The sequence below is a fragment of the Vanellus vanellus genome (genome assembly GCF_965231255.1).
Source record: "Vanellus vanellus genome assembly, chromosome: 7".
In the NCBI taxonomy this organism is placed as follows: Eukaryota; Metazoa; Chordata; class Aves; order Charadriiformes; family Charadriidae; genus Vanellus; species Vanellus vanellus.
The window spans coordinates 5,855,929-5,882,025 of NC_138912.1; the positions used below are offsets into that span (position 1 = coordinate 5,855,929).

Consider the following 26,097-nt stretch of genomic DNA (forward strand, 5'->3'; position numbering starts at 1 on the left):
GAGCTCAAACAGATCCATGTAACAATTTCTGACTTTTCCAGAGTACCCAAATGTCAAGGAATAGCAATATTTAATTAAGCCCGACCTGCTATCAGCGATACACATCTGAGCTTCCATATACCTGGAACAATATTGATAATACAGGCTCCAAGGACATCAACGTAAAAGTTAACAGGGAGAAAAACAAAAAGCGAAGAACAAGGCCAGTACCATGGAGTTTTGGTTCTTCAGACATCTCTCCAGAGGAATCTCTGTTTAGAAGCACTAGTGCAACGCAAGCATGCCAAAACACAGAAAAACTGGAAAGAAGCCACATCCAAGTCATGGAGAATATGCCTGCGTCTGTAATTGCTGCTCTTAGAGCTGCCCTCGGCAGGGTTCAAAGCTGGGGCTAATCCTGCTTTGCATATTCTATTAGAAACAGGGACAGTGGAACTAGCTCCATAGTATCTAATTTTGCAGGAAGCCAGGAGACACAGAGTTGGAACAGAAAAATTATGGGGATCTGTAGGATATGCAAAAACAATTTTGGGAAAATAGGCAGCTTACTTGGAAGAAGCAAGGTTGAAAAATACATCTGGGGAAAGCGAATCAGAAAAAAAAAGTAATGTGAAAGTAATTTTGAACTTCATAAGAAAATAAGACAAAAATTGATGTTAAACTGCCTGCCCAGACGCTGGACTAAGTATCAAAGTGTCCTTGCTGAATTTCTTTAGCAAATGCCTATATTTGATTGTATAAATGTAATTTCTTGAAAAACATAGAAGGCTGTGTGAAAAAATTCCATCTCTGTGAATACCTACCTTCCGAATACGTGGCTAAGGTTCTCAAGAGTGTTACAGCATGTTTTGAATACAGCAAGAAGTACCAGCAATTTGGCAGGACTAGAGATTATTTACTTCTGTACTATTGCATAGCAGAGGCATATGAAAATAAAATAAAAAAACCAACCAGCATGCTATCACATACCTAGTTTTCTGTTGGTATGTGCTTTGAGTACAACAGGGCATACTATCAAATCGGCATTGCATAAATACTTTGCCTAAAACCACAGTCAGTTCGGTCAATGGCATCCATTAGAGTAGATGGCAAAACTCCCTTTCACTTCTTAGAAAGCATACAAGACGTCTGTTGGGTAAGAGTGAAGTTACCTTAATTTTACTCTTCCATGAATAGAAAAATACCAAAATTAAGTATCACAGACTTCACACAGACAAAATTCCCACAGAACTCCCCATCCGGTTAATTTAGTTAAGGACGGCAGACTGAGTGTTTGCATCTCCAAAAGCACAACTGTACTGAAAGTTACACCTACAGAGGATAACAGTGACAGTAAGATGGCAGGGAAATAAAGAGAAAGAATTCAGGTGCAAAGGGAGAAGGCCAGGGGAGACAAATAGCCTGATTAATTTTGTACATTTCATTTATGTGCAAATCACGTTCAGCTGTTTTTCCCTTTGCTTTGTGATCCTGAGATGCTGCACACCTGAGTTAATTTTGAAGTTAAAAAAATAGGGAAACAAAGCAAGCTGCATAATCACTGTTTTGATAAGTTTCCTCTTAACTCCAAATTCTTCAGATGCTAACAACACATAGCCTTAGTGCTCAAAACCCACTTGACTGATCTAAAAAGCAGTTCTACATTCCATACCTCATCCAGCAACACTGTTAAAATATTTAATACTGTATTTGTTATGCAGACAAAAAAGACCAAGTCAGTATTTACTAAGGAGTGAACATTCTTTTCTGACTTATTGAACCTGCCAATTTTTGATGGCAAGAACAAAGCATGAAGCAAATCCAAAAGTATGTCTGGACCAGCTTTAGAGGTCTTCTCTGACCCATGCCTCGGACATAAAGAATGTTTTTCAAGTATTTCTGCTGATGCCAACTGCTGCAACGTACCTCCCATATAAGAATATTGTTTAGATTTATAAGTGATGCGAGTCAATGCAACAGAACTCTCTATTCTCTAAAAACCAACGGCAGCAATAAGAGAGTGCCTACAATATGGTGCCATAGCGGGGTAAGAGCCCTCCCGGCAGAGTTTCTTGCAGGGTCAGAACTGTTAGGAAACCCTTGTCCCCAAAGCGGCACTGTGCCCCAGCCTCCTCGCCCCTTACGGCTAGCTTTTTGTGCCGCTCAGAGGGAGGAGCAGGTTGAAGTACAGCCAGCAAGGAAGGTTCAGGCACCAAAAGGGATGAACGAGCACCTGCATGACTACAGCTATGGAAGCGCTGCATCTTGTCTATTGATTTGCATAGACAGGCTGGAATAAGGATCGCTTCTGCAGCATACGCTCCAGAAGAAGTCAACTCAATCTGCAGTAGCACCAGAAGCTCTGTGAGCCCCAAGCCCGCACAGTGTCCTCCTGCATTGGAGGCAGGTGAAGGCACCGGGCGTATTGCTGGGCGCTGTGGGAGCACAGCCCATCCTGCTCTGCGCAGCAAACCGGTTCTGCTGAGCGGGGCAGAGCAGAACCTCACCTTAGTGCAAAACAAGTGTCATTGCTTGCAGCATGCTTACAGCTCCTTGTCCTCTTCCCTCACCAGCACACCCAGCCCCAAGCTGAGTATGTGAGCATCTCCGCAACCCTGGAACACCCAAAGGCCTGTTAACAAGCTGAGCGTTTTGCCAAACCAACAAATCGGCGAATGATGCAATCTGTTCTCCGTACCTTACAGATGCACATCTGGGAATGACTTCACAGTCTTCACTTCAAAAAGCTCCCTTGGCACTTTTTCCGAGAGGCAATGGCAGTTTGCACGTACCAGCCAGTTGAATTACAGGAAGTTATCAAAAAACTCCACGCCACCTCTAAACTTCCCTAAAATTTTGCCATCACTTACAATTTTGTTCTCTGCTCTGCTCAACATCTGTCACAGCCCATGATGCAAACAGGAGCATTTCAGTGGCATAAGGTATAAGGACTCCCTGTACATACGTGAACCTCCTCTCTCTCTCCATAAAAGAATAAAGATATATAGGTATAGACATTACAAAAGGAGGGGAAAAAAAAACCTCGAGTCCTGATCTTCCTTTCCAAGTAAAACCCAGACAGACAGTGAAATGGAGCGGCTGGATGCCCAGCAGTACGTGGGAAGGAGGGCATTTTGATGCCCAGATGCAGCTATCATGAACACAGGTTTTCAGTCACAGATTTGGTAGAGAGATAGAAATGTCAAAAACATCAAAGAAAGGGTTATTTTTTAGTCCTTTTCAGTGCTGACAGACAGGTTTGCCAAAATTCAACCCTTCCCTACTTCTGCTAATAGCACAGCTGTATTTCCACAAGAAAGTGGGGCTAATGTTTCACCCACAAGCTCTGTTCCAAAAATAATTGTCCTTTTTGCTGAATATCTGAAGGGAAGTTATTGGTGTTGTACTATTGCCTTCAGACACAAAGGCTCTTCTTATTAGTTGACCACTGTCCCACTCCTAAAGGAGGTGGGGGCAGGAGTGGCTGCAGACAGTTCTTGGATCTGCTGTTCATCACAAGACCATCCTCCTCCCAGTGCCACAGCCACGAAGGAAAGAAATTCCTCTATTTCCTCTGCAGAGAGAAATCCTAACAAGGATTTAAGAGTCAGATCACGCAACTTTCCCCCCTCACCCACAGTTCAGTGGGGTTTCAACATAAGAGATGTTGTAAGAGATGGAGGAGTGGAGAAGCAGTGGAGGGGGGAGAAAACAATGCTGAAATAATTCAGAACATGCCATTTCCTTCTCCTAAATAAAATATACTTCTTACTACTATTTATTTTGAGACATGGGGGGATTCTTTCTCCCTGGAGTTCTTTCCATCAGGCCCAGATCCCCACAGCCACCTCTTAGAAATGTGCACCTTTTTTTGCACGGCTATAATAGTTTATCCTCTGTAATGATAAGAGGGCAATAAACAACTGGAAACCACTCTGCAGCAACAAGTGTTGTGACCGGAATACACAGGGCATAGAATACAGCTTGAAATTCAACTATACAAAACCAGTTTTAAGCTGGAAAACTGGGCTGGTCAGTGTGTTGGACTGTCTGAAGACAGACGAGCCAGCTCAACTAATGGCTTATATTTCCCTTTGTATTATAAGTGCATATTCCTCTAAGAAACAATCCTGATCAAAAGCAGAGACTCCTCTCTACCTCTGAGAGTCCCCACCGTTTGAGTCTACAACGCCGCAACCGTGCACGGCTCTGCACGCAGTATCTCCCGCGTGCATGTGCACACTTGGTATGTGTAACACCACGTACAGCTGCAGTCCAAAAGTAGCAGCTGCCTGGTGATACAAACCCTCACGCTGGAAAAACAGGTGATAATGAATTCTTAAAGCATATGCAAGTATTAAGCAACTACTCCATGAATTGCCAGCAGCTGTTTCAAGAACCCTGCCCTGCTTGCCACAGGTATTTATTTAAAGTATGATACCCGCCCTGATATAAAACACATGCGTAAACACATGCGTGTACTGCCCCGTAGTCCCTTAAGGCTTCTGGACCCGGCCACGCCAGCAATTTGTTTGGTAATTTCAAAGCGACCCACTGTGAAGCTTCCCATCATATAAAGGGAAACAAAAAGGAAGGAAAGGAACTAGAGAGAAATAACAGGGTCTAATTTCCTTGTCATTTTATAGACAGATCCTTAAAGAGAAAGTCATATAGCTGTTCAGGCTTCCAACACTTGTAATATTCTTCTAATGTGCGTGTGGCTTACACAATTAGATCAGAGTCTCCGTCCCAGACTGACATACGACAGGAAGAACTCCCCCACGTTTTCTCAACAGAAACACTTCAGCTATTTTCACTTACGGTATGGATTTATCATTTTAACCTTTAAGGAATGTGGCACTGAAATATTTTCCTTCCTTATTCAGTTAGTATCATCTAATTTTTTGGTAATACTTAGAAAGATTCCATCTATGCAGACTATACGTTGATGTTGTCTGAAATACTTCAGCTCTTCAATGTACCCTTCTGCTCTGCTGTCATCTCTTGCCTTAGCGGGTACAGCTCTAGCTGCCTCCTCCGGTCCGAAAAGGAGAGGGACAGTGTGCAAGAAAGTTGTTGAGGTTACAGAGGAAGCAGTGACATGACTAGATAAAGGGAAAGCACCTGTCCTGGGATCGTAATTCTGTTGAATTAACTGCACATCAAACTGAGAATTCAGACAGCAAAGTAGAAACTCACAAAAAAAGTCTTAACTTTATTAAAGCAGTTGCTGCTATGTTTGGAAAATAAAAAACCCAACACTTAGGCTCCACAAATCCCAGCTAAGAAGAATTCACATCTGAAACAACTCCATGTCATTAGAAACACTGAATAACACAGTGATCAAAGGCACTGTCAATACAATTACATTATACGGGAGGATAAGAGGGAGGCCGAGACAACTAACTGTGAGTAATTGGGTTATACTCTAGGCTTGTTTTTAAATACTGCAATCCACCAAGTGAATGCTGCAGGTCTCATTTAACTGGGTCACCAAAACTTAGGCAAAAGCCTGCTAACTTAAGGCTAGGAAGTGCTATTTGTTTGCCTAACTTTAGGCTATGATATGTGAACACTGGGAAGCATAAGCAAATCCACGCAGAGTTAAAGGCAGGAATCTGGACCAGCAGACGGAACAGGTAAGAATTGTGCTCCTCAGCTTTTAGGACCCCTCAGCCCTTACAAATTCTTTCCATTTTCTTCCACATACTCCACATTTAGAAGCAACAGAAATTTAATAGACATTTAAGAGCAGAGTAAGCGCCATGCCCTCCCAAACTGCCCAGACAATGGGTCTCCGCCTTGAAAACTGTATCCCCATCAAGCCCCAGGGTCCTGACAACCATTTCAGAGTAATTTAAAGTAAATACCTTTCAGTAGGTAATCCTGCCACAACCCCGTCTTGGAGTTCATTGAGGTCAAGGTTCTCAGGCTCAGTTAATGCAAGTGGTGATAGCTTTCCTTTGGCATCCTGAAGTGAGCTTCCATGTTCTGTATTCATCTTGCTCGGCTGATTTTCAGCAACAGGGAGATCTGTACACGCAGAATGCTCGCCCCGCTCCATCACAGGAATGCTCGGAGAGTGATTTTTGTACAGGTCCATCTCCTGCTCTTCAGTGCTCGTGTTTACAGCTAAATCACCTTCACCAGTGACTAACATCCTTGCAGTACCTGTTTCAGGGTTGTCTCCAGTTTTTTCATTACCTGTTTTTGCTGTGCTTGACACTGTGTCACTGTTCTCTTCTACATCTCCCTCAGTCATATTGCTAGATTCTAGTTTAGAGTCAGTTTGCAAGCAATCATCCTGGCTTACTTCATTTTTTAAATAATCTATTAACCCATGCATGGTCACTTTCTTTTCTTGCTGCGCATCTTGTGAATTTTCCAATGTTTCCGAGCATTTCCTAGTTACTGGATCATCCTGCATCCTCTGCATGTCACTCTGAGACTTAATGTCATACATAAAATTGCTGCAAATGTGCGTCTCCTGATTTTCCCCAGGTGACACGTTAAAATTTTCTGGCGATTTTTCATGATTGTAAGATCCTCCCAGGACAAATGTTGAAGCTGCCATGTCAGAGAAGCTCTTGGCAGCGTCTGGATCACTGCATTCACTTTTCTCCTGTTCATTTGGCTTAGGATCCCGGCACTGTTCAGTAGGAAGACTTACATCCTCTTCAGATGAAACCGGTTCTGCATTACACTCTGTAATTAAGTTATTTCCCTCTGTGGTAGCAGCATCTTCTAAGCCGGTCTTCTGTACATCGCCTATAACAGCTACAGTGGGTTGCTGCTTGCTGGCGGAATATGCAGGGAAGTTCTCAGCTGCCGCCCCATCAAACGAAGCCGGTCCTTGCTTCTTTATCTCTAAGCTTATTAGCGATTCAGGATCAACGCCACTCGCACACATGCCTTCCTTTCTTTCCATCTCACTGCTCTCTGGATGCTCAGTGTTTTTTTCTGGTTTTTGCAGATTTTCCCGAGCGCATTCAGCAGGCGTAGCACCATCCAACCTAGGGACCACTTCTAAACAGCTACCGGGCTGCCTGTTTTTCTCAGCGTCCTGGAGACTTGCTGGTGGCAGCTCTGCCGCTATGTTTTCTTGTTGCAGAGATTCGCCTTCGGCAGCTTTGCAGGAAGTCTCAGTAGCTAAAGACAACTCTTGCCCCTCTGCTTCTGAGGTGCCCCCAGGAGCTCCTTTGCCCACCTGGTTTGACTCTGAAAAGTTCTCAGCACCACACGGTTCTGCTGTACCCTTGCCCACTGGACTCTGCTTGAAGGCTGCATGGTTTTCAGACAAAAGTTGGGGTAATTCAGCACTCAGTGTGCTGTGGACGTTTTTTTTAAATATCTGGCTGATATGCTCCCTAAAGTCTGGGAGGCTGGAGCCAATGTCCAGAGAGCTGCAAGTCAGAGCCTCATGCTCCCTTCCAGAGTTCTCTGCAGACTGTTCGGAAATACGGATCTCTGCCCTGGTTACGTTACTATTCTCTTTTGAAAGCTCTTCCATTTTTTCTGAATTCCCAGGTTTCTCTAAGATCTTACCGTGCTTGTCATCTACGCAGATATTGGTTGCAATTTTCTCATTACAGCCTTCTTGTTTACCAACAGATGAAAGGCTCAGCAGCTTCCCTTCTAGAGTAGGGAGAGCTAAAACACACTCTGCTGAACTGTCACTTTGCTGTTCTTTGAAGTTTGCCTCACTTTTTGTTTCTTTGGATTTAATTGCAGGTATCTCTTCCTTCAGCTTCTCAGAATTGAACCGTGATAAGTTTCCAGTACTTTGCCCCACATTTAGAGTCTCTGGCAGGGCTAAACTTCTGTCTCCATCACCCTGAAAACTTTGGTCCGGAGCATCTTTTTCATTCACACACATACTTCCCGCAGAGCTGTGTTCTGAATTTGCTGGTTTACCTGTGCTTACCCCGGGTGAAGGACCTGAGTGCACAGACACCTGAGAACCTGCAGCGATCTGCGAATCAGAGTTACCATCTAAGGCATTTTGGCATGCTACAACTTCCAGCTCATTATTTAGTAGTTCCCCCCCAGTACCGTTGTTCGTATTGTTTCCAGGTTGCTGGCTGGGATGGCTGAGTGCGGAGGTCTGTGTAGAGAGGGCTGTAAAATCTGCTCGACAATAACCAGGCTCCTCTGGAGTCTTTTGAATGCAGCTGGGTTTATATGATTTATCAGTGGGAAATACATCCCCGTGTGCCCGTAATGGTGAAGGGGATCCTTGTGCCCCTGGACTTTTATCACTTTTCATATTGCTTGTTTCTGTGGCAGAAGTGCTGTCCTCACAACTTATCTCCATGTTTCCATCTTTCCGGATGATTTCCCCATTAGCAGTCAGACCTTCAATCTTTTCCGAGTTTTTTGCCATTAATGGCCTTTCCCCTTGAGTTTCTGGATGAGATATTTGAGGATCGTTTTTCTCAGAATTATCAGAAGTATGCGCTATTTCTGTATCACTTGGCAAAGCCTGTGATATGTTAGTGGCACTTGCTGAATTCTGTGTCCCTGGAAGAGGGTTTATAGCAGCAGCGCGGCTTTCACCAGCATTACCCTTTATCCTGCATACGCTGCCTGGCTGTTCATTCTTGTCAGATTCTTTAGAAAATGTATCGGTATGACATGCTGCTGCATGCTGACTAGCTGAGATCAAAGAATTATTATCCTGCTCGGGCTTGTTTGAGTTTTGCTGACTGCAGCAGTTTTCTTCGTCTGCCTTGAGATCAGTTTTGTTTTGCTCGTTGCAATCTTGCAAATTAAGCATGGTCACACCAGAAATATTTTGCCCGTGTTTGCTGCTGTACATATCCTCTGACACCGCAGCACTGCTTTTATCCTCATTCTTTTCTTTTGCTGTGTCAGAGTCGCCTTGGATCGGTGCTGGACCTAGCACCGAAAATTCTTTATTAAGGTTGTTTGAAATGTTTAGAGGTATTTCTGGTATGTTGCTGTGATTATTTAGGTCCAATGGCTGCTCAGGTTTGAGAGCCCTTTCTTTGTGTTCCTGATCATCTGCTCTTGTGACAGTTGTCAGACTGCTTTGCTGCTCCTGTTGTTCGAGTCCTGTATTTGAAATCCAGTCACCGTCACCAGCAACAGACACTGACCCCTCCACTTTCTCTGCTTGGGGAAGAGTAGCTGGAACATCTGCATTTTCCTGCAATTCTCTGATACCGCACTCCCGGGCCTCCAAAGAGCAGCACGTGTCACTCTCAGAGGGGCAGCTGTTTTCACTGAAGGGGCTGTCACCCCCTTCCTCCATGTGAACTTGCTGAGGAGGGAGTCCTGAAGTACTGAGTACAGCTTGGGAGGTTTCTGAACAAGCCATCTGCATATTTCTGTGACTTTCTGCAGCCACTTGCTCCTGAGCTTGCACCAGCACATCCGATACGCATTCACTTTTCAGTGCTAAATCTGTGTCCCCCACGAAACATTTCACGCCAGTATGGTGCTTCTCCTGTCGAATACCCTCATTTTCCTCACCATCCACAGCTCTGCTTTGTGCAGCTGCAGGTCCTTGCTCTGGATCGCTGCAAGGCTCGTCAGCGATGTGACCGATCTGTTCTTCAGTTTCCAAAACCCGTGAGGCCTCCTCAGTTTGTACGGTCCCCACCAACTCGTTTAAGCCCTGGAGCTCGAGTTTTGATTTGGACATTTTTGCACTTTCTTCTGGCTTGCTAGAGCTCTCAGGCTTTTCTTGACTCTCAGTTTTGCATTCAGATTCTACCACAGTTTCTCTAGCAAAAGCCTTTTCCCAGGATTCATCCTGCTTACTCTGCTTAATATTATTGTTCTCAGAGTGGAGGAGCGGTGAACTGTGTGCACCGGCTAAACAAACCTTTTCAGTCCCGTTACAGCCTGGCTGGCCCGGAGTTTTGTCTTCTGCCTCAGTGTTAAAGCAATCAAAACTCTGTGGGCACGCTTCCCTTGGAAACTGTGGGGAAGCCACCAGCTTATTCAGCAGGTCATTTGTGGCAGCTGTTTTCTCTTTACTCGTTTGTTGTTCAGGTTTACAACCAAAAGACTGTGAATTGTCTCCAGGCAATTTAAAGTTCCTATCTAAATTCAGAGGCTTTCCCCCAGCTTCTTCCCTCAGGTCACCTGTTGAAGTCTTTTCACAAAGATTGAATTCTTTGGGAGTGTGTGCCAAGTGGGTTTCTTCTGTGTCCAGGTGGTGGCTACTAACAGAGTTCAATAGTTGTCTTTCTGCCCCACTTGACCCCTCAGGTAACTCACTGATTTCTGTCACTTGTGCCTCCTCTGTTCTGATTTCGTTTTTTTCTCCCGTTAGACTCACCTCGGTTTCTTTTTGATTCAGCTCTGTGGATCTGCTCAGAGAAGTAGTTAATGCATATTCTTCCAGTAATAATCTTTTCTCTACCAGGGAATTTTCCTTGGTGGGATTGATAATACTTTCAGTCTCAGAAAGTGTGGTGCTTTCTTTAGACACATCATCAGCTTTTATGATTTCATTGCTACTGGCTTCATCTTTTGGGCTTTCAGTTGTGACAGCTGATTTTTGTTCTTCCTCTTGCTTAAGTGATAAAGGCACAGTGAAATGCTCGACACTAACAAGCTCATTCTCCTTTTGAAGCTCTCTTTGAAAAATTGGTTGGTTTTTTTCAGAGGCTGTTTTCACCGCTTCACTCCTCACTGTATCTTGAGAGTCATTTCCAGGCACGTATTCCCTCGAAGGCTCTTCAGGTTTTGGTACCAGGAAGAGATTTGGAGAGTTAGAAGGTAACTCTGACATTAAAGTACAGGCTCCTGATCGCTCCCCTTTGCATCCAGATAGATTTGCATCATCCCCTTTAGCTGTTGTTACAGCCCCCGTCTGTAGATTACAGACTTCACTCATCTGAGTGAAGCCCTGAGCATTCACAATTGCTCCAAATTTTTCACTGTCTGAGCCTCCTGTTGCTGGATAATTTAGGATTAAGGTTTCCTTTTTCATTAGCAGACCCTCTCCACCATCTGTGTTCTGTCTACCTTGCTGCATTACAGTCTGCGGCTGACCTACTTCCAAAACTCCTCGCTCCTGCTTGGCCTCCTGAGCAGTAAAATTATCTCCTGCATCTTTACCCTGGGGAAACATGCTGACATGTGGTTCCCTCATGCCACCCAGCTGTTCCCTCTGCCAGAGCCATCCTAATTCACTCAGACTCATTTGTGTGACTCCTTGCATTTCTGCGATTGCTGCAGGAGCGCTGGGCTCCAGGCTTGGGGCTATGGGGTCATCCTCACTGTTTTTCATAGAAGCGGCGGCAGTATTGTCACATTGTGGGCCTCTGTCCACAGATTCCGCATGTGCTATTCCCTCTTCTGTGTCATTCACTGGACCTGGTGATGGCACCGCATCATTGGGATTTGAGGCTGGTAACTTGTCATTGCTGCTTGTAAGATCTGCTGTGGCATGTTCTTTGGCATAGTCTGCAAAAGGCACTGAGATAGGCAGACTTCTCTCTTTTGCTTCTGCAGCCTGCTTTAAAAAATTAGAGTCTGTTTGTCCTCCTTGCTCTTGCAAGAGAATGTTCTGTCCTGTCACCTCTGAAGACACCATGCTTGGATTTGGATTGGATAAATCTTCAGCACTGTAGCTACTGATGCCTTCATTACCGATGCTGCCAACAATGGAAACGTTTATTTGTTTCATGTCAGTAAAGAAGCAAAGAATATGAAGCAAAGAAGAAAAACAATTTGTGCCACTGATGTTGCAAAGCCATGCAGTACATGCACTGAGAAGCTGATAATCTGCTTTCAGACCATCAGACAAAACCATCAGCCACACATCCCAGTGATTCAAATGCTCATTACTCTGGAAAATATGTCCCTGGTCTTACCTGACTGGCACCATGCTCATGGCATGCATTTTAACCATTCCCCAATCTGTCTTGGTTTAGTGTGGGGAGAGGGGACACACATCTAACAGACTAAGGCAGCAACATGGGAAAAAGTGACAAAAAAACTGGAAAACCCACCAGTACCTCAAAGAAAGGTTTTTCATTTCTGCTTCTATGAGACTACTTTGCACAAACTTGAGGGCTGCGCAATCCCCAGTAACTGCTGTTACCTGGCTATACTTTTATTATGTAGCAGATTAAGAAGGGCCCATCTGCTGAATGTTTTCTCCAACTAATCAGCACAGTTGAGTCTCACCAAAAGGTCAAAGGTCTCACCCTGCCATACCATAATACACGCCCTATTAGGTCACTTTATTGCAGTGTTTGATTTCAGTCCATATACGCCATAACTGTTTGTATGATCTCTCTCCCCACCCATTAAAGATAAGATCGAAAAAAATGGAAACAGAGATGATGTGGGTGCACTAAATGCAGAGAAGTTATTTTCAATGTTTTTCACCCAGACTGTGTGGACCTCTGTTTCTGTACTGAGGTTTGTAGGTGATGGAAGAGGTTAACCTTTTTGTCTCCCTCACCTGCCCTGGGAAGCGCGGGCATATTTTCATTGCCCTAGGGAACATGGAGTGAAATACCAGTTCAAAACTGAACATGGAATTGTACCTAGGAGCAAGGGGCATCATTTACTTAACCTGAAATAATAAATCTCTCCTCCCACCCCCATCCGAAGCAAGATATACAGACAACACGCTGTCAAATGCTCGGAGGTCAGTGTGACAGCAGTGCACTCTAGTTCCACAGCTGCACAGAGAGAGGTACCTCATGGTGAGCCCATCACTGGAACTTTGCCACAGCTTAGCAGTAACAGCCTACAGGTCAGAAATTCAAAGTGCCCTGCAAACTGGAGTTATAAAAGATGCTTAAACCACCTTCTGTAAGGCCGAGCATAGATTGGATTTTAAGTAATCTCCAGAAATCTGAGAAGCCTCTCTCCCTTTCTCTGCCCACGCAAAATACTTGACCGAAAAGTGAGTCAGTGACCAGCTCTCAGGTCCCTGCAGTTTAGGTCTGTGTTTATACAAACACTTCCCCTTCAGCAATCCGTGAAGCAGCACTGAAGCCCTGTGCTCTTGGGCTGTGCTACAGTACAGAAAATGCACTTCCCGGTGGGGTCAAAACCCCTCCTTATACTGAGGACTGCCCAATGCGACAGTTTCTTTATGAGAAGGCTGCATGTAAACTGAATGTGAGTCTGTCTTAGACCCTAAAATCCTTCTTCAGAGTCATTACAATGGAAAATGAACTGATCTTTGAAGAGCTATTGAAATTTGCCTATATTTAGGGTAAGCCTCAAATCTAAGGTAAAATATCTATACCATACAATTAATTTATAGTTTAACAAAGTTTCAGCAATGCTTGGCATCAGTTTGTACATTTAATTTATAACACCAATACATTTTATTTAAACTTTTACAAATTCTTTTGCCCCCAGGTTCTTCTTTTCCAAACACATGGAAAACACCTATCCATATAAAACTTAGTGCCACTGGGAACAACACAGGTGGCAATGCAATATCGGGTATTTGTTGGATCGCTGACAACATGGGGCAGGATGGGACATGAACAAACAGCCAGGAGAGGCCAGGAGGCTTTCCCTAAGGAAGGGATAGACTATCATTTGACATTAATTTTGTATTCAGGGACTCTTAATTGGAAAAGGAGGGGCAGAAACCACAATGTTGAATTGGTGATGGAAAAGTAGGAGTCAATTGCCATTCCAGCTTTTTGTTCCTGTTGCAGGTTTATCTTCTTACTGATTAAATTGCTCATTAGCGGCTGCATGCTCAGGGTCTTCAACCTGGAAGCATGCTCCTGTCAGAGATATGGTGTTCAGGGGAGAAACAAAGGTGGGTGTGTGTGTGAAGTCCTCTAACCTTTGTGAAACTGAGTGTTGGAAAAAGTAGAAAACACCACCTACAATTACAGTTTCTCCTTATCGCTTATCTTTAACCTCTGATTCTTTACTCCTCGTTAATTCCATTTGTCAACTGAGTTAGGAAAAGCAATGTTTTTCAATCAGGGATTGAAGCATTGGTAATATTCATCATACAGACATCAATACGTATTTGCATTTTACAGATTTCAGCTGACTGAAATTTCTCCAAGATCCTTACAGATATGACTTCTTTGTTACATTAGACTTCTATTTGCAGCTATTAAATATGAAACAGTCCCAAACATGTCTGAAGTGGTTAAGTTTTTTTGAATACAATCACTAAAATCATGAACTATCTACTGCCACGCTGGTAGCAACTTTGTGAAGAGTCACAGTAGTAAACCTGTGACTAAGCAGGCTCAGGGGCAGATGCCAATCCCACCAGCCAGGCTATTCAGCATTATGAATCAACTAGAACAATTTTTCTGGTGTTCAACAATGCTGAAACTTGTTCATTTTACTCAGGAGTAGATGAAGGAATAGGGACAACTTTGTAATTAATGCATGCTGAACAGAATTAAAATGATAGTGCTGGCACGTGCTGTGACAGCAACTTAAACCATCACTTCTGGAATGAAGTAGTACACATTCATCATCCGTGCTGCTTCAGCTTGCTTCAATGTTTTATTCAGGACATAACAGAGAACTGAGGGGTTCGAGTTCACAATCACAATAAGATACGTCCAGACTGACTTGTTTGGATATCTCAATCTATGTTTCTCCTTCTGCTGTAGGTAACAAGGAAAACTATATAGGGACCGTATCCTGCATCTTCCTTTTCATTTTTTGTAATCTTGCTTTTCTGTCTGCAAGACACTGCTGAGGTTAAACAAACATCTGTTGGGAATGACTTAAGCACAGCTGATCCTGCTTTAGGGCAGGAGGATGGACTAGATGACCTCTTAAGGTCACACCTAGTCCCATTATCTTCCACTCTTTTTAAAGGCAATAGCACTACAGGGAAATGACACCACATGCTGAAGGTAATTCCCCTGAGTAAAACCCAATCTACATGAAAATCTATTAGCAATCAATAATTACCTGCAGGGAGCATGTATTTTCAGACAACCCATTCAATATGATCAACATAAAGCTATGTCCCTAAAAGTTGGGGTTTTTTTAAATACAGGAAAATAAAATGTGTTCTCTTTTGTGATTACTTCATCTCTTTTGTTTGTAATCTGAACTAGTTTGATATTATTAAGGAAAAAATTCATACTGTGGGGTAGCATTTAAAACAAAACATGCAAATGACAAGGCATGAAAGAACATTCAAGTTCCTTGTAGTTCGTGTAGCACTTAGGGCAGAAAGAGTCATTTTGCTAGGAAAACTGCTGCATGTAACTGATGATATGTTAAAAAAAAAAGAAAATGCAGCCACACAAAGACCTAGGTGCACACGTAACGAAATATGCAAGGCTGAAAGAGTTGGGGCTGTTCAGCCTGGAGAAGAGAAGGCTCCGGGGAGATCTTATTGCGGCCTTCCAGTCCCTAAAGGGGGCCTACAGGAGAGCTGGGGAAGGGCTTTTTACTGGGGCATGTAGCGATAGGGTGAGGGGAAATGGCTTTAAACTGGAAGAGGGCAGGTTCAGATTGAACATTAGGAAGAAGCTTTTCACTTTGAGGGTGGTGAGGCACTGGCACAGGTTGCCCAGAGAGGCTGTTCAGGCCCCATCCCTGGAGGTGTTCAAGGCCAGGCTGGACGTGGCCTTGGGCAACCTGGGCTGGTGGGAGGTGTCCCTGCCTATGGCAGTGGGGTTGGAACTCGGTGATCTTCAAGGTCCTTTCCAACCTAAACCATTCTGTGATTCTATGATTCTGAAAGTGTCCCACCGAACTCAAGAGTTATCAAAGGGAACTTTTCCTTTGTCTTAGAAGTTAAGCACACAATTAAGGATTCGCAAGTTCAGGGCCTTAACATGCTGACCGTATGAAAGCTCCCCTTCCAGTTACATCATCAAATAACAATCAGTTAAATCTTTATATGTCTGAAGTGTTTGTTTTGTATAAATAATTACTGGGAGTTTGCTTGTTTGGAAGCACATTGCAAATTTACCAATTAATTTTTAATACCTGTAGTTAACCTCTTCCACCTTCAGAATATATTGTGGCAAGTCTGAATTATCCTGAAACAATTTAAGAGTACTGCTCAGTTACTAAGATGTTTATTAGGACAGCACTGCCCGGTTTGTGTTTAGGGTGTGAAGCTATAAAGGATCTTAAGAAATCAATGACTTATGGTGCATCTCCCATAAATACTTCTGGATTAAGAGCCATACCCAATCTACCAGCCATTAACACTTGAAGTCGCAACTTCCATTACTCTGTTTTGCCATCCACAGCAAATGCAGGGGGACAGAAGATAAAACCAGACAAAAGCTCTGTGGGGTTTACTATCTGAGGGGGTGTGTGTGGAGGCCTGGCGGGTAGAGATGCCCAAAGGTGTTAAGCCTACTCGATGCAACAAAAAATGATGATCCAACAACAGAAATTCATAGATAATTTAAAACTTCCTTTTCTTATTCCTTTGCTTTCCTTCTAAAACATGCAGTAGTTGTTGAAAGGACAGGCAGCCTTTCCAACCCAGTCACACTTGTGAGGGAAAAACACCAAATGCTGAAGCCTACGAAATGCAGAGGTCACATACGGTTGCCATCCATAGTGATGTAACTCTGAGCCCGAGTGATTACATTCCCAGGCGTATAAGAGACTGAAATCTGAGGATGAATTTAGAAAGCACTGAAGGGGACAGATGCACAGCCAGCTCTGCAACCATGGCACACGTATAGCTGCTTCTCAAATGTTTCTGTTCTGTTTCCCCTGACACGCGAGAGATCAGCGTCTACATTTTGAGTTTACACATTTGGACACACTGTACTGGAGGACTTGACTTAACTTAAAGAATCCTGCACTTTAATCTGTCTCTAAGAGGTACTGAAAGTTAATTAGGAACAGGGAAATAATTTCCACATCCCCTTAAAAAAAAAAAAAAGTCAGACTTTTAGAGGCAGAGCAAGTCACTATTTGAACTTTTCAGTGTAAACAAACACATGAGAAATCCATCATCGCTAAAGGGCTGCTAACAGCAGCCAGCTTCCCCCACCCTCCCTGTACATCTAAGCTTTCAGGAAAAAGTGAAGCAGGAATAATGATCTATATGATCCTCCTGGGAACTGTCTTCCTTTTCTCCCCACACCCCCAATCACTTTTCACCTCCTCGTTTCATACGCAGAATAAAATGCAGGGCCTGCAATATTTTAAGTATGACCAAACTGAATTATTCTAACATTAAAAAAGTAAGCTGTACTACCGCTGCAGCAAGCAAACGTGGCCAGATTTTGAGTTCCAGTTCCACAACCAGCTCCTGGTCTCCATCCGAGCTGTCCGGAGAGTCAGCAGGAAGCATGGCACCGAACGGACGGTCCCGCAGGATGTGTGGCAGCTTCAGCTTGTCACTCTGGGGTGGCTCTGTGGGTCCCACTGCATCTGTGCGCAGCGCTCCAGCTGGGAGAGTGGCCAAGTTCATCTAGTGCTTATTCCCCTGAACTACTTCTGGGTGTGTACCTTTTCTATTGTTGTATCTGCTTCTTCCTAAACCTTCTGGAAAAAATGCCTCTCTGGGGTAGAGTTGTCCAGCTAAGGATTCCCCAGGCGTTTTCCTCGGTGTGTGCCCCAGGCGAAAGGCATGGTTACATCTTGCGCAGGCACCCAGGCAAAGCCCGAGGCTTGCTAACTCTCCTGGTTCTTCAGCATTTTTATTTCACACAGAAAGTTTACAGATTAATTGCTGACAGTGTTACGTTTCAGCATACAGGACTAGTGAGAAACAGGTAAAAAAAAAAAATTGGACTGAAACAGAGTATTTTAAAATAAGAGTCACAAACGTTTTGAATTCCAAAGCTTAAGAATTTAAAAGTAACTGAAACAATTTCTGAGTATTTGTGGAGGATGGAAGAAAGCCACCCATAGACCAGAAAAAAGCAAATGTGGTAGTTTTCCACACAGATACTCCATCTGAAGATGGAAGGTCATATGCTCTTAAGATTGTAAGAGTTCACTTCAGGCTGGAAAAGATGCGTTCAAAGCAGCATACGGGAGTGAGTTAAAAATAAACAGGCTGGAATCTGAAACTTCAAAGATTTTCCGTTTATTGTCTTTGTTTCTATTTTGGCAGGATATAACTTAGAAGCCACCCAAAACAGGCATGTGCCAGCAGTTTCAGGAGTAAGGCTAAATAAAAAGTAATTGCCTGAGCTCCCGCCCATCTAATATGTTTCCTGAAACAATAATCTTATGAATCCCTTCAAGCTGACTCATCCATGTAACATTCATTGCACCAGAGTCATAATTTTGCATGCTGAAATGTAAAGCTCTTTTAGCTTAGAATATAAATCCCTGTTCTCGGTATTCGCATTTTAAAAAGGAACCCCTGAAGAACTGCAGCTATGACATTTTTGAGCAATGCATTTTAAAAAATGCAAATCGGTCACCCAACAGTATATGATGCCTATGCTAATATTAAAAAAAAAAAAAAAAGCGCAAGACTGCACTTGCTGCAGCCAAACCACAAATATTCAAACCCCAAGATAAGAGACCCTACCCCGCAGTCTCCGTTACTAGCGCTGGCCCATTCTAACAGCAGTTTGGACAGCTTAACGTGTTGGGTGGGTGACAGCGTAGCCTTGTGTTAATTAGCTGTACTCAGTCCATTGTTTCAAACCACACCAGTGTGTAACTAACTACTTGCTTCTTCAGCTAACACAGTCTTCCAAAAGGCCCCATGCAAGAATTGCTGACGCTAATGTAAACCGTCACACACCACACCTCAGCGCCAGCGTTTGTTATTTTTCCATTCATGCTTAATGGTCCTATACCTGCTTATAGCTGCAGCCTGAAATTGTGCCTCCACTAAAATCCAGACCCATAGAGAGAAAATCATCCGGCCCACTTCGTTGTCGGACAACTTCTGGCTTCAGATTAGACTCTCTTAACCAGTTATCTCTACCATCACTGCCATGGGAAGAAGAGAGATACTTGCTACTTTGAGACTAAAAAAATAAATATTGTAAAAAGCTGCTGTTCTGAGTCCTACAGTATGCTAAAGCATCAGCACGAAGAACAGCAGGTTTTGAAAAAGAATAGCATGGATACAGTAACTTGAGGGTTAAATTCTGTGACACCAAAGTCACCAAACAAACAAAAGAAGGGAACTTGCTTATAAGTTTTGCAACACGTTTAGTAGATGCCTGCATTCTCAAAGGAGAGTCCATCAGTAAAACAGGTAATTCGTTGTTGCATTAAAAGCCATGGTGAGGTCTTCAGCCAAGGCCTTGTAGCTTTGTTTCCCACAGAGGCCATTTTGGATGGCGGGACTGCCCGACCTTGCCCACAGAATGAAGAGAGAAAGGTCCACCCATATGAAGACACAAGACCGATAAGAAATTCTACAAGTCTCAGGTCAAATATTCAGGTGACGAGGCTCAGAGAGGTCTACCATGTCCTTCCAGTACCAACAATGATGCAGATCTGTCTGTGGGCCATATTCAATGGTCTCCCACATCAGAGTGACTAGAGAAACCTGAAGCTGACACTTTCTTCTTCATGCTAACAACCCCCCCCCAAAATTTCCACCCTTTTTCTTTCCTAGCTGTGCCTGCACACGTGTTTAATCAAGAACGGTCTTCACCAGATCACTGGGTGAGAGTGACAAAATCCTGCTGCATGGATGAATACAGCTTCATTCCTGGCTGCTTGATATAATTTTGCCACCCACTATTTTTTTCTTGGAGACAGAAGTAGAGGAAGATATTGCTGACCAGAGTAAAACAAATTGTCCTCTCCCAAAGTCTCCTCCTCAATTTTATATATTTTGAACTTTAAAAATGAACCAAACAACACAAAAGTGATGGAGAGCTGTTTCCTCAGAGTTCTTAGGTGGGACCTTGCTGATTTCATGTAACCGAGTTCCTTACGTTGCCACAAATGAATGGAGCAAGAATGTCAAGAAAGTTTCTCTGCATACTTTTTGCTGCTTTCTGGCAACATCTGAGAGCCTCTTACTCTTTAATGTACAGCCCCGTCCATATTCAGTACCCATTTTGCTGGTGCAGAAAATTAAATTCAGAGAGATTTGTTGCTTTGCTAAGGTTCACTCGTGGGAGTTAGTGTTCGGGCGGGGAGCTGAAAGCACATTTTCCATCTTGAGTGTTTCACAGTGGTACTGTCCCTACCAGTTTCCTGGTAGCTAGTTAGAGAGTCTGTGTATACATCTTCCTTAAAATGTGGACAAGAAAGTAATTGTATGGAGATGCCTTCTGAGAAACAAGAAGAAAAGACACCACTTAAGCCCTCTGAGGTGAGTTCTGCCACTGCTTCATTCACAGGATAGAGGCAGTGCATGAGGCAGGTCTTAGCAGTTGTATGTGGTGGATGCTGATACAAATGCTGCCAGTCAGAGGGTGTACGGGTGTTGCAGTTCTAAGTACACAGTCTAATACCTGTCATTCTGCAGTTTCACAGACAACTCTAATTTGCAGGAATGTTAGTCACGATAGGCCTACACAAAATTCGGCAGTTAGTAATACTCATAATTTCCTCTCCAATTTTTCCCCCCTTCCCATAATATAACCAGCATACTGATAAGAATTGCAGAAAATGACTATTTTACTGTCACAAATCAGAACACATCACATTTTAAGTAGCTTACAAGAAATTTGTATTTTCTTCAGCTAGGGCAGCATGGTTACTCACCATTACACACACATACTATATAGTGATTACGCACAATACTGTCAAGAGAAACTAGAAGCTAGAGGATACATGTAGTATTTGTTAACTGAAATAACAAATGAACAAAATATGCAGCTAAAATTCTCACCCTGACCAAGTTTACATCACAACTCCAAACTCAATTTTTTCTAACTAGTATGAGTGACACCTGTAGCTTTCCTCATTTGACATGAAAACAGAGAGACCCTCTCACAGACATGAGGAACTCATCCAAGGAAGAGCTGTTTCAGTGTAGACCTGGTGTTACATGGTAAAGTGATGCTACATTAGAGAAGAAATAGTTGTAATCTCTGGGACAGAAGTGCAACCTTTCATCACTTTAAACTTCCAAGCCTAAATACCTTTATCACTGTAAATTGACTTTGCAGTCATAGTCTTGCCCAGACTTATTTCCAGTAGATAATTAAGACGTGCTAGTAGCAATCAGAAGAAATGGAATTAATTGTAAATATCTTACTGTGTGTGTACTTAAGTATGACAACCTACTGGACTGTAAGGGCTCCATAGCACAGCCAAGCTCTCCCTTCCAGAAAGTAAGCTGCTTTTCCTTGGTAAGTCTTTTTAGATTATGTCACGTCTTTAAGTTTCCTTGAAATTTCCCTGATGTGGTCTATTATGATCTTACTTACTACCTGCATTTGGACTTCAACTGCCACAAACTGTTGCATGATATCAATAATTTTAGAGCAGGATAAACTAGAACAGAACAGAACAGAACATTGGAAGAGACCTACCATGATCATCTAGCCTGACCACTTCAGGACTGACCAAAAGTTAAGCATGTTATTAAGGGCATTGTCCAAATGCCTCTCAAACACTGACAGGCTTGGGGCATCGACCACCTCTCTAGGAAGCCTGTTCCAGTGTTTGACCACCCTCTCTGTAAAGAAATGCTTAATCTTCATAATTTCTTATAAAAAAAAAGGGAAAAGAAGAGTTTATTGCCTGGGATAGCATCAATTTAACAGCTTTTGAAATATTTTACTTGATTACTGTTTGTTCTTGTTTTTCATCTCTCAAGTTTAAATCTTTCAAAGACTGTGGCAATCACAAATGGTAGCCAGGGTTGGTGGAAACAGAAAAAGCCCCAAATCACACATACTCCACTTGAAAAGCACGCGGCAGATGTTTCTGCTGTGAATTCTCCCATCTTAAAGAAAATTCTTGAAAACACTTAAAAAGGTGCCCACAGCCTAAAAATCCTACACATTTCTCAGCAAGTTACTGCTACTCCTTCTAAGTTGTATTATCATTCTATCCCAGGTAGAGTTGATGATCTGGAAAGTATTCAGCCCTATGTTAAAATCATGCTGGTATTAGATAATTTCTTCATTGCGGCAGCAGAAAACCCTAGTAGCATGGGAAAATTCAAGTATTAAAAAAAATATTAATGCTTCAGACAAAATATTGCCTTTGGGATATTTAATAAAATCCAGATTACATTACCTTCTGCCATCCTTAATAGCACTGAAGAATACCTTAACTCTGAAAGTGGCCCTATTTATTTTATCAGGTGAATTTTAAGATCTTTAGAAGAGTGCAATGCTAATAAATATTAGCTGGGTACTCTTTAGTAGGATTGTTATAGAGCTGAGCATGGCGTTTTGCAATTGTTTACAATTACATCTTACTTCACAATCATATATGCCTACAAAAGACTCTTCAGTGTTTCTCTGTCTCAGCAGAAAGTTTATTAGTATGAGCAGAAAGCATAGGAAGTTTAGGTCAAAGGTTACTACAACAGCTGGAGTCTTGTTTATAGTTATGCAGTAAGGCGAGAAAGTCAGTTTGGTAAACAGTAAGTACTCTTGTTTTGTCAGGCTATTTTGAAGACTGCATCATCATCATCATCATCCATCAGGATGATAGATTTTGAAAATCACACAAGATAGATTTTGAAAAACACAAGAAGACAAACTTAACAAACAGCCCCCAACCATCAGCAGCAGCAGGGCTTCAATTCTACCCACAGGAAGAAACTTCACTTCTTACCTTGTAGGTCCTGGAATTGATGGGGATATGTTCTCAGCCAGTTGCACAGCAGCAGGAAGAAGATCGGAGACGTCCTGACCTCCAGAACTTTCTATGCTGTTTTCATGTTGGCTCCTTTTTAAACCGTGCCTGTTACCAGGAGGTTGGCCTAATTCTGAATCTTGTAGAGAGCTCTAAAATGAAAAAAGAACAATTTAGGGAGCTACTGCTATTTTGGATAATACATAAGCTTAAGGAGTTTTGTTCTGCCCACTGACGGACAACTTCTGTCGTTCACTACTTTGATGGAACTTGCAGGTTCCAAAGCCAAGCCATTTTTTTCTTAACGACAGAAAACCAGAAGGAAGTGGTTGAGCCAAAAATAAATACTAGGAAAAGAACAGGGAGAGAAGAATGCAACAATTGTTCTGAAGCAGCCAGGGCCTTTACTGACCCAAGGAGGGTATCATCTTCTCTTTTTCCAAGCCTGGCAAATGCTTCCTTGCTTAAGCAAGTTTAAAATGAGAAAGGATGGAAACAAGCTATAAACTTTGACACTCAGAATATTAGCAGTATCTTTGGAGTCAAGCTAGAGATAAAGCCAACGTCAATCAAGACCCAGCACTTGAATCCAAGTCCAGATTCTTTCCCTCCCATTTCAACAAAGTTCAGAATGCCTCCGAGCTGAAATGGAGGGCCTGATTCTTCACCGTGCTGCCTTTCTATAACAATGCTGCAGTTTCTATAGTAATAACTACAAAAATGCTATTACACAACTGTGGTAATGCTGCATCACCTCTTCGCAAAAGTAAATATTTACCTGGGATCTTAGTCCATGGAGACATGGCTTTACATGTGTGGGTTTTCTGGGTTTGTTTTGTTTCTATTGCAAACTATTGTTTGTGCTCCAGGGAGGAAAAGAGTCCTGTGGAAGCTCCAGGGCTGTGACCCGTGGTGTGCCTGCAAATCCCTGGGGTTCTACAACACCCCTATGGGGCTGCTTGCAACAGGCAGTGACACCTTCCTGCTGATTTTTTGGGGGGGGCAGAAGTATCTTTAGAAGGCAAAGAGCTGGTAAGAGCTGCTTTGAACAGTGGCTGACGATGTTCTTCAAGTACAACAAAAGAACTGGAGGGAAACAATTAAGTGTAAAGCAAAATGACATCTGAATGAATATGCTCTATTTCAAATCCTCTGGCACGTCAAGCAATAGTGAAAGAGAAGGAAAACTGCGTCACCGGATGACCCTCAACGTACAGTCACTGCCGTTTTAATTCTAACTGTAACTGTAAAAAGACTAAGACACAATTAACACAGAGACACATAAGGATATAGACTGACAACAGGAGAACCACTTCAGAATAATGTCATAGAGGAAAAGCACAGTACACAATTCCAAACAAACTCTGGGGTTTTTTTACTCTCAATTTTTAGGTTTATTTTTTTCTAGAAATAGCCAATAAATTGAGAAGAAAGCTATTGTTTACAAAATTACACTTCTCTGTGTGAACACGGTGTGCTCTCACACAACCAAAGGCAGCTTGTGATCAGAGCCAGGAATGAGAGACACCCAGTGGACAAGAAAAGCCCATGTAATGAGCAATTGAAAAGGTCAGGGCGTACTGAAAATATAAAAAGACTTCCTTTCGACTTAAGGCAAATTTGATTAACTCTCATATCCTCTCCCTTTCCCTGGAGGAACGCCTTCACTACCGCTTTGTTTGTAGAAGTCTCCTTTATCACACCGCTTTCCGCTGGGATAGACCAAGGGCTCTTGGTTTCATGATTATTAAGCACTTACCCAGCATGTGCTGACATCTGGCATTTGGAATATTTATCTAAATATATATGTTGGCCCCAAAACCACAGTGTGTAGAAAAAAAACCCAACCTAGAACATCAGGATTTATACAAGGAAATTTGTTTCTTCCAGCCAGAAAAAAATTATAAAAATAGAGCTGAGTTAACTTACAGGGCTCTGTTTTGCTTTTGGTGCTATGTTTTGAGCAGCCTTGCTTTTGTTTGCATGAGAAGGTTTGCGTGGAGAATTTAATTCAGCATGCATACATGCGTGCAGAGAGAAAGAACTATGAAAAAATGCGTTATTAAATTAATTATCAAGAAAAAAATCCCAACCAACCAAAACAGTGACTTCTGGGGCCATATGTGATTATGCTGGAGCACGTCCATGGCCCAGCCGCCACTCACAGACCACCACACCCCAGAGCCTGCCCCACTTGCCAGTGAGCGTTTAGAAAACGCGGCAAGCCAAAGGTGAGGGTATTTATATCTCGGCAGAAGAGGAACTCCTTCAACTAGATGGGCCCAAACCCACAGAGAGTCAGTCTTCACAGCGTGCACTGGCCTTGACCTACCATGGAGGGAGGACAAGAAGAAGGCAGCGGGATGGTAGACTCACACCAACCACGTGAGGCGGCCATGGTGCCACGCTCTTACTTAGTCAATGTATCACGTCTTACTGCGAGAGCTGCAGTTGGGTCAGTCTGGGAGGTGGGCCACAAACAAATGCCTCGCAGTAGCAGCCAAATGAAGACTAATTTTCAGGCCACATGCAGACAAAAATGATCTGCTTTCTTTTCCCAGCAGGGCAGGGAGGGTAGGGAGAACCACAAGAAGAACCCCAAGAAATTAGGCCAATTTACAAATTTGTCCAGAGGCCTCCAGCAGTTGGCAAGAGCACTGAGACCTAATTCTTTATTTTTCCTCATTTCTTCTACCACCGTCTCAAATCTTCTCCAGCTGATTTGGGTGCTAGGCAGGAGTAATACCTCACAGATCTCTTCAGAAGATGAAGAGGTGCATGTTTTGTCTCCTTCTTCTAAAGCCTCTGCATCTTCCATGGCAGAAAGGAATACAATGAAAAATTAGGTCATTAACCTATTGCACTCTTAGTACCCACATGTTGCTTCTAATTAATCTCTCTTTCACAAGGTCAGCCATTTAACTCAAAGGGCTCCTTTAGGTTACGGTCCTCTGTTTTACTGACCTGCAGTCATCCCACTTTTGGAGCCGCAGTGTAACAGGGATGCCTCTTGCACACAAATCTCTAAAGTAAAACTCCTTTCTGTGCAGAGAGCCAGCGTCCTTTGGATTGCCCTCCAGAGCCACGAATCCCACGAGCCACACAATACCCGACAGTCAATCAGCAACACGGGCTCAGTTACAGCATTAGAAACAGTGCTCATCAGCCTGTCAGATAACAAACCCAATAGCACATGGCTACCAAAGCTCCAATAGCAGTAACAAGTACAAGGAGACCTAACTGAGCGGTTACATCTGCCAGGTACGAGCCAGCAGTGCAATTATTTCATGGCAGTTTGAAACCGTAACATGGAGTCAGGCTAATTTGTCATTGACTCCCTGAGTCTTGACACTTCACAGAACACTTTGGGACCAGAATCATTTTGGTAGAAGTTTGCTGGATTCTACTTTTACTATTCATCTCCATAATTCACAAGTTAACTACACAATA

General features: G+C 43.0%; 1 protein-coding gene across 3 annotated transcripts in view; it reads right to left on the reverse strand.

Annotated features, from left to right (window-relative positions):
• The window catches only part of TACC2 (transforming acidic coiled-coil containing protein 2), a 150,577-nt gene that overhangs the window by 97,898 nt on the left and 26,582 nt on the right, over nucleotides 1-26,097 (reverse strand). For 2 of the 3 annotated variants that reach the window (XM_082486493.1, XM_082486492.1), the window contains 2 exons: nucleotides 22,627-22,799; nucleotides 5,850-11,612 (listed from right to left, as the gene is read on the reverse strand). In XM_082486493.1, coding sequence (XP_082342619.1) covers nucleotides 5,850-11,612; nucleotides 22,627-22,799 — 5,936 coding nt within the window. Of the gene's footprint in view, nucleotides 1-5,849; nucleotides 11,613-22,626; nucleotides 22,800-26,097 lie in introns of those variants that run through there. The other variant, XM_082486494.1, reaches the window with a different exon arrangement.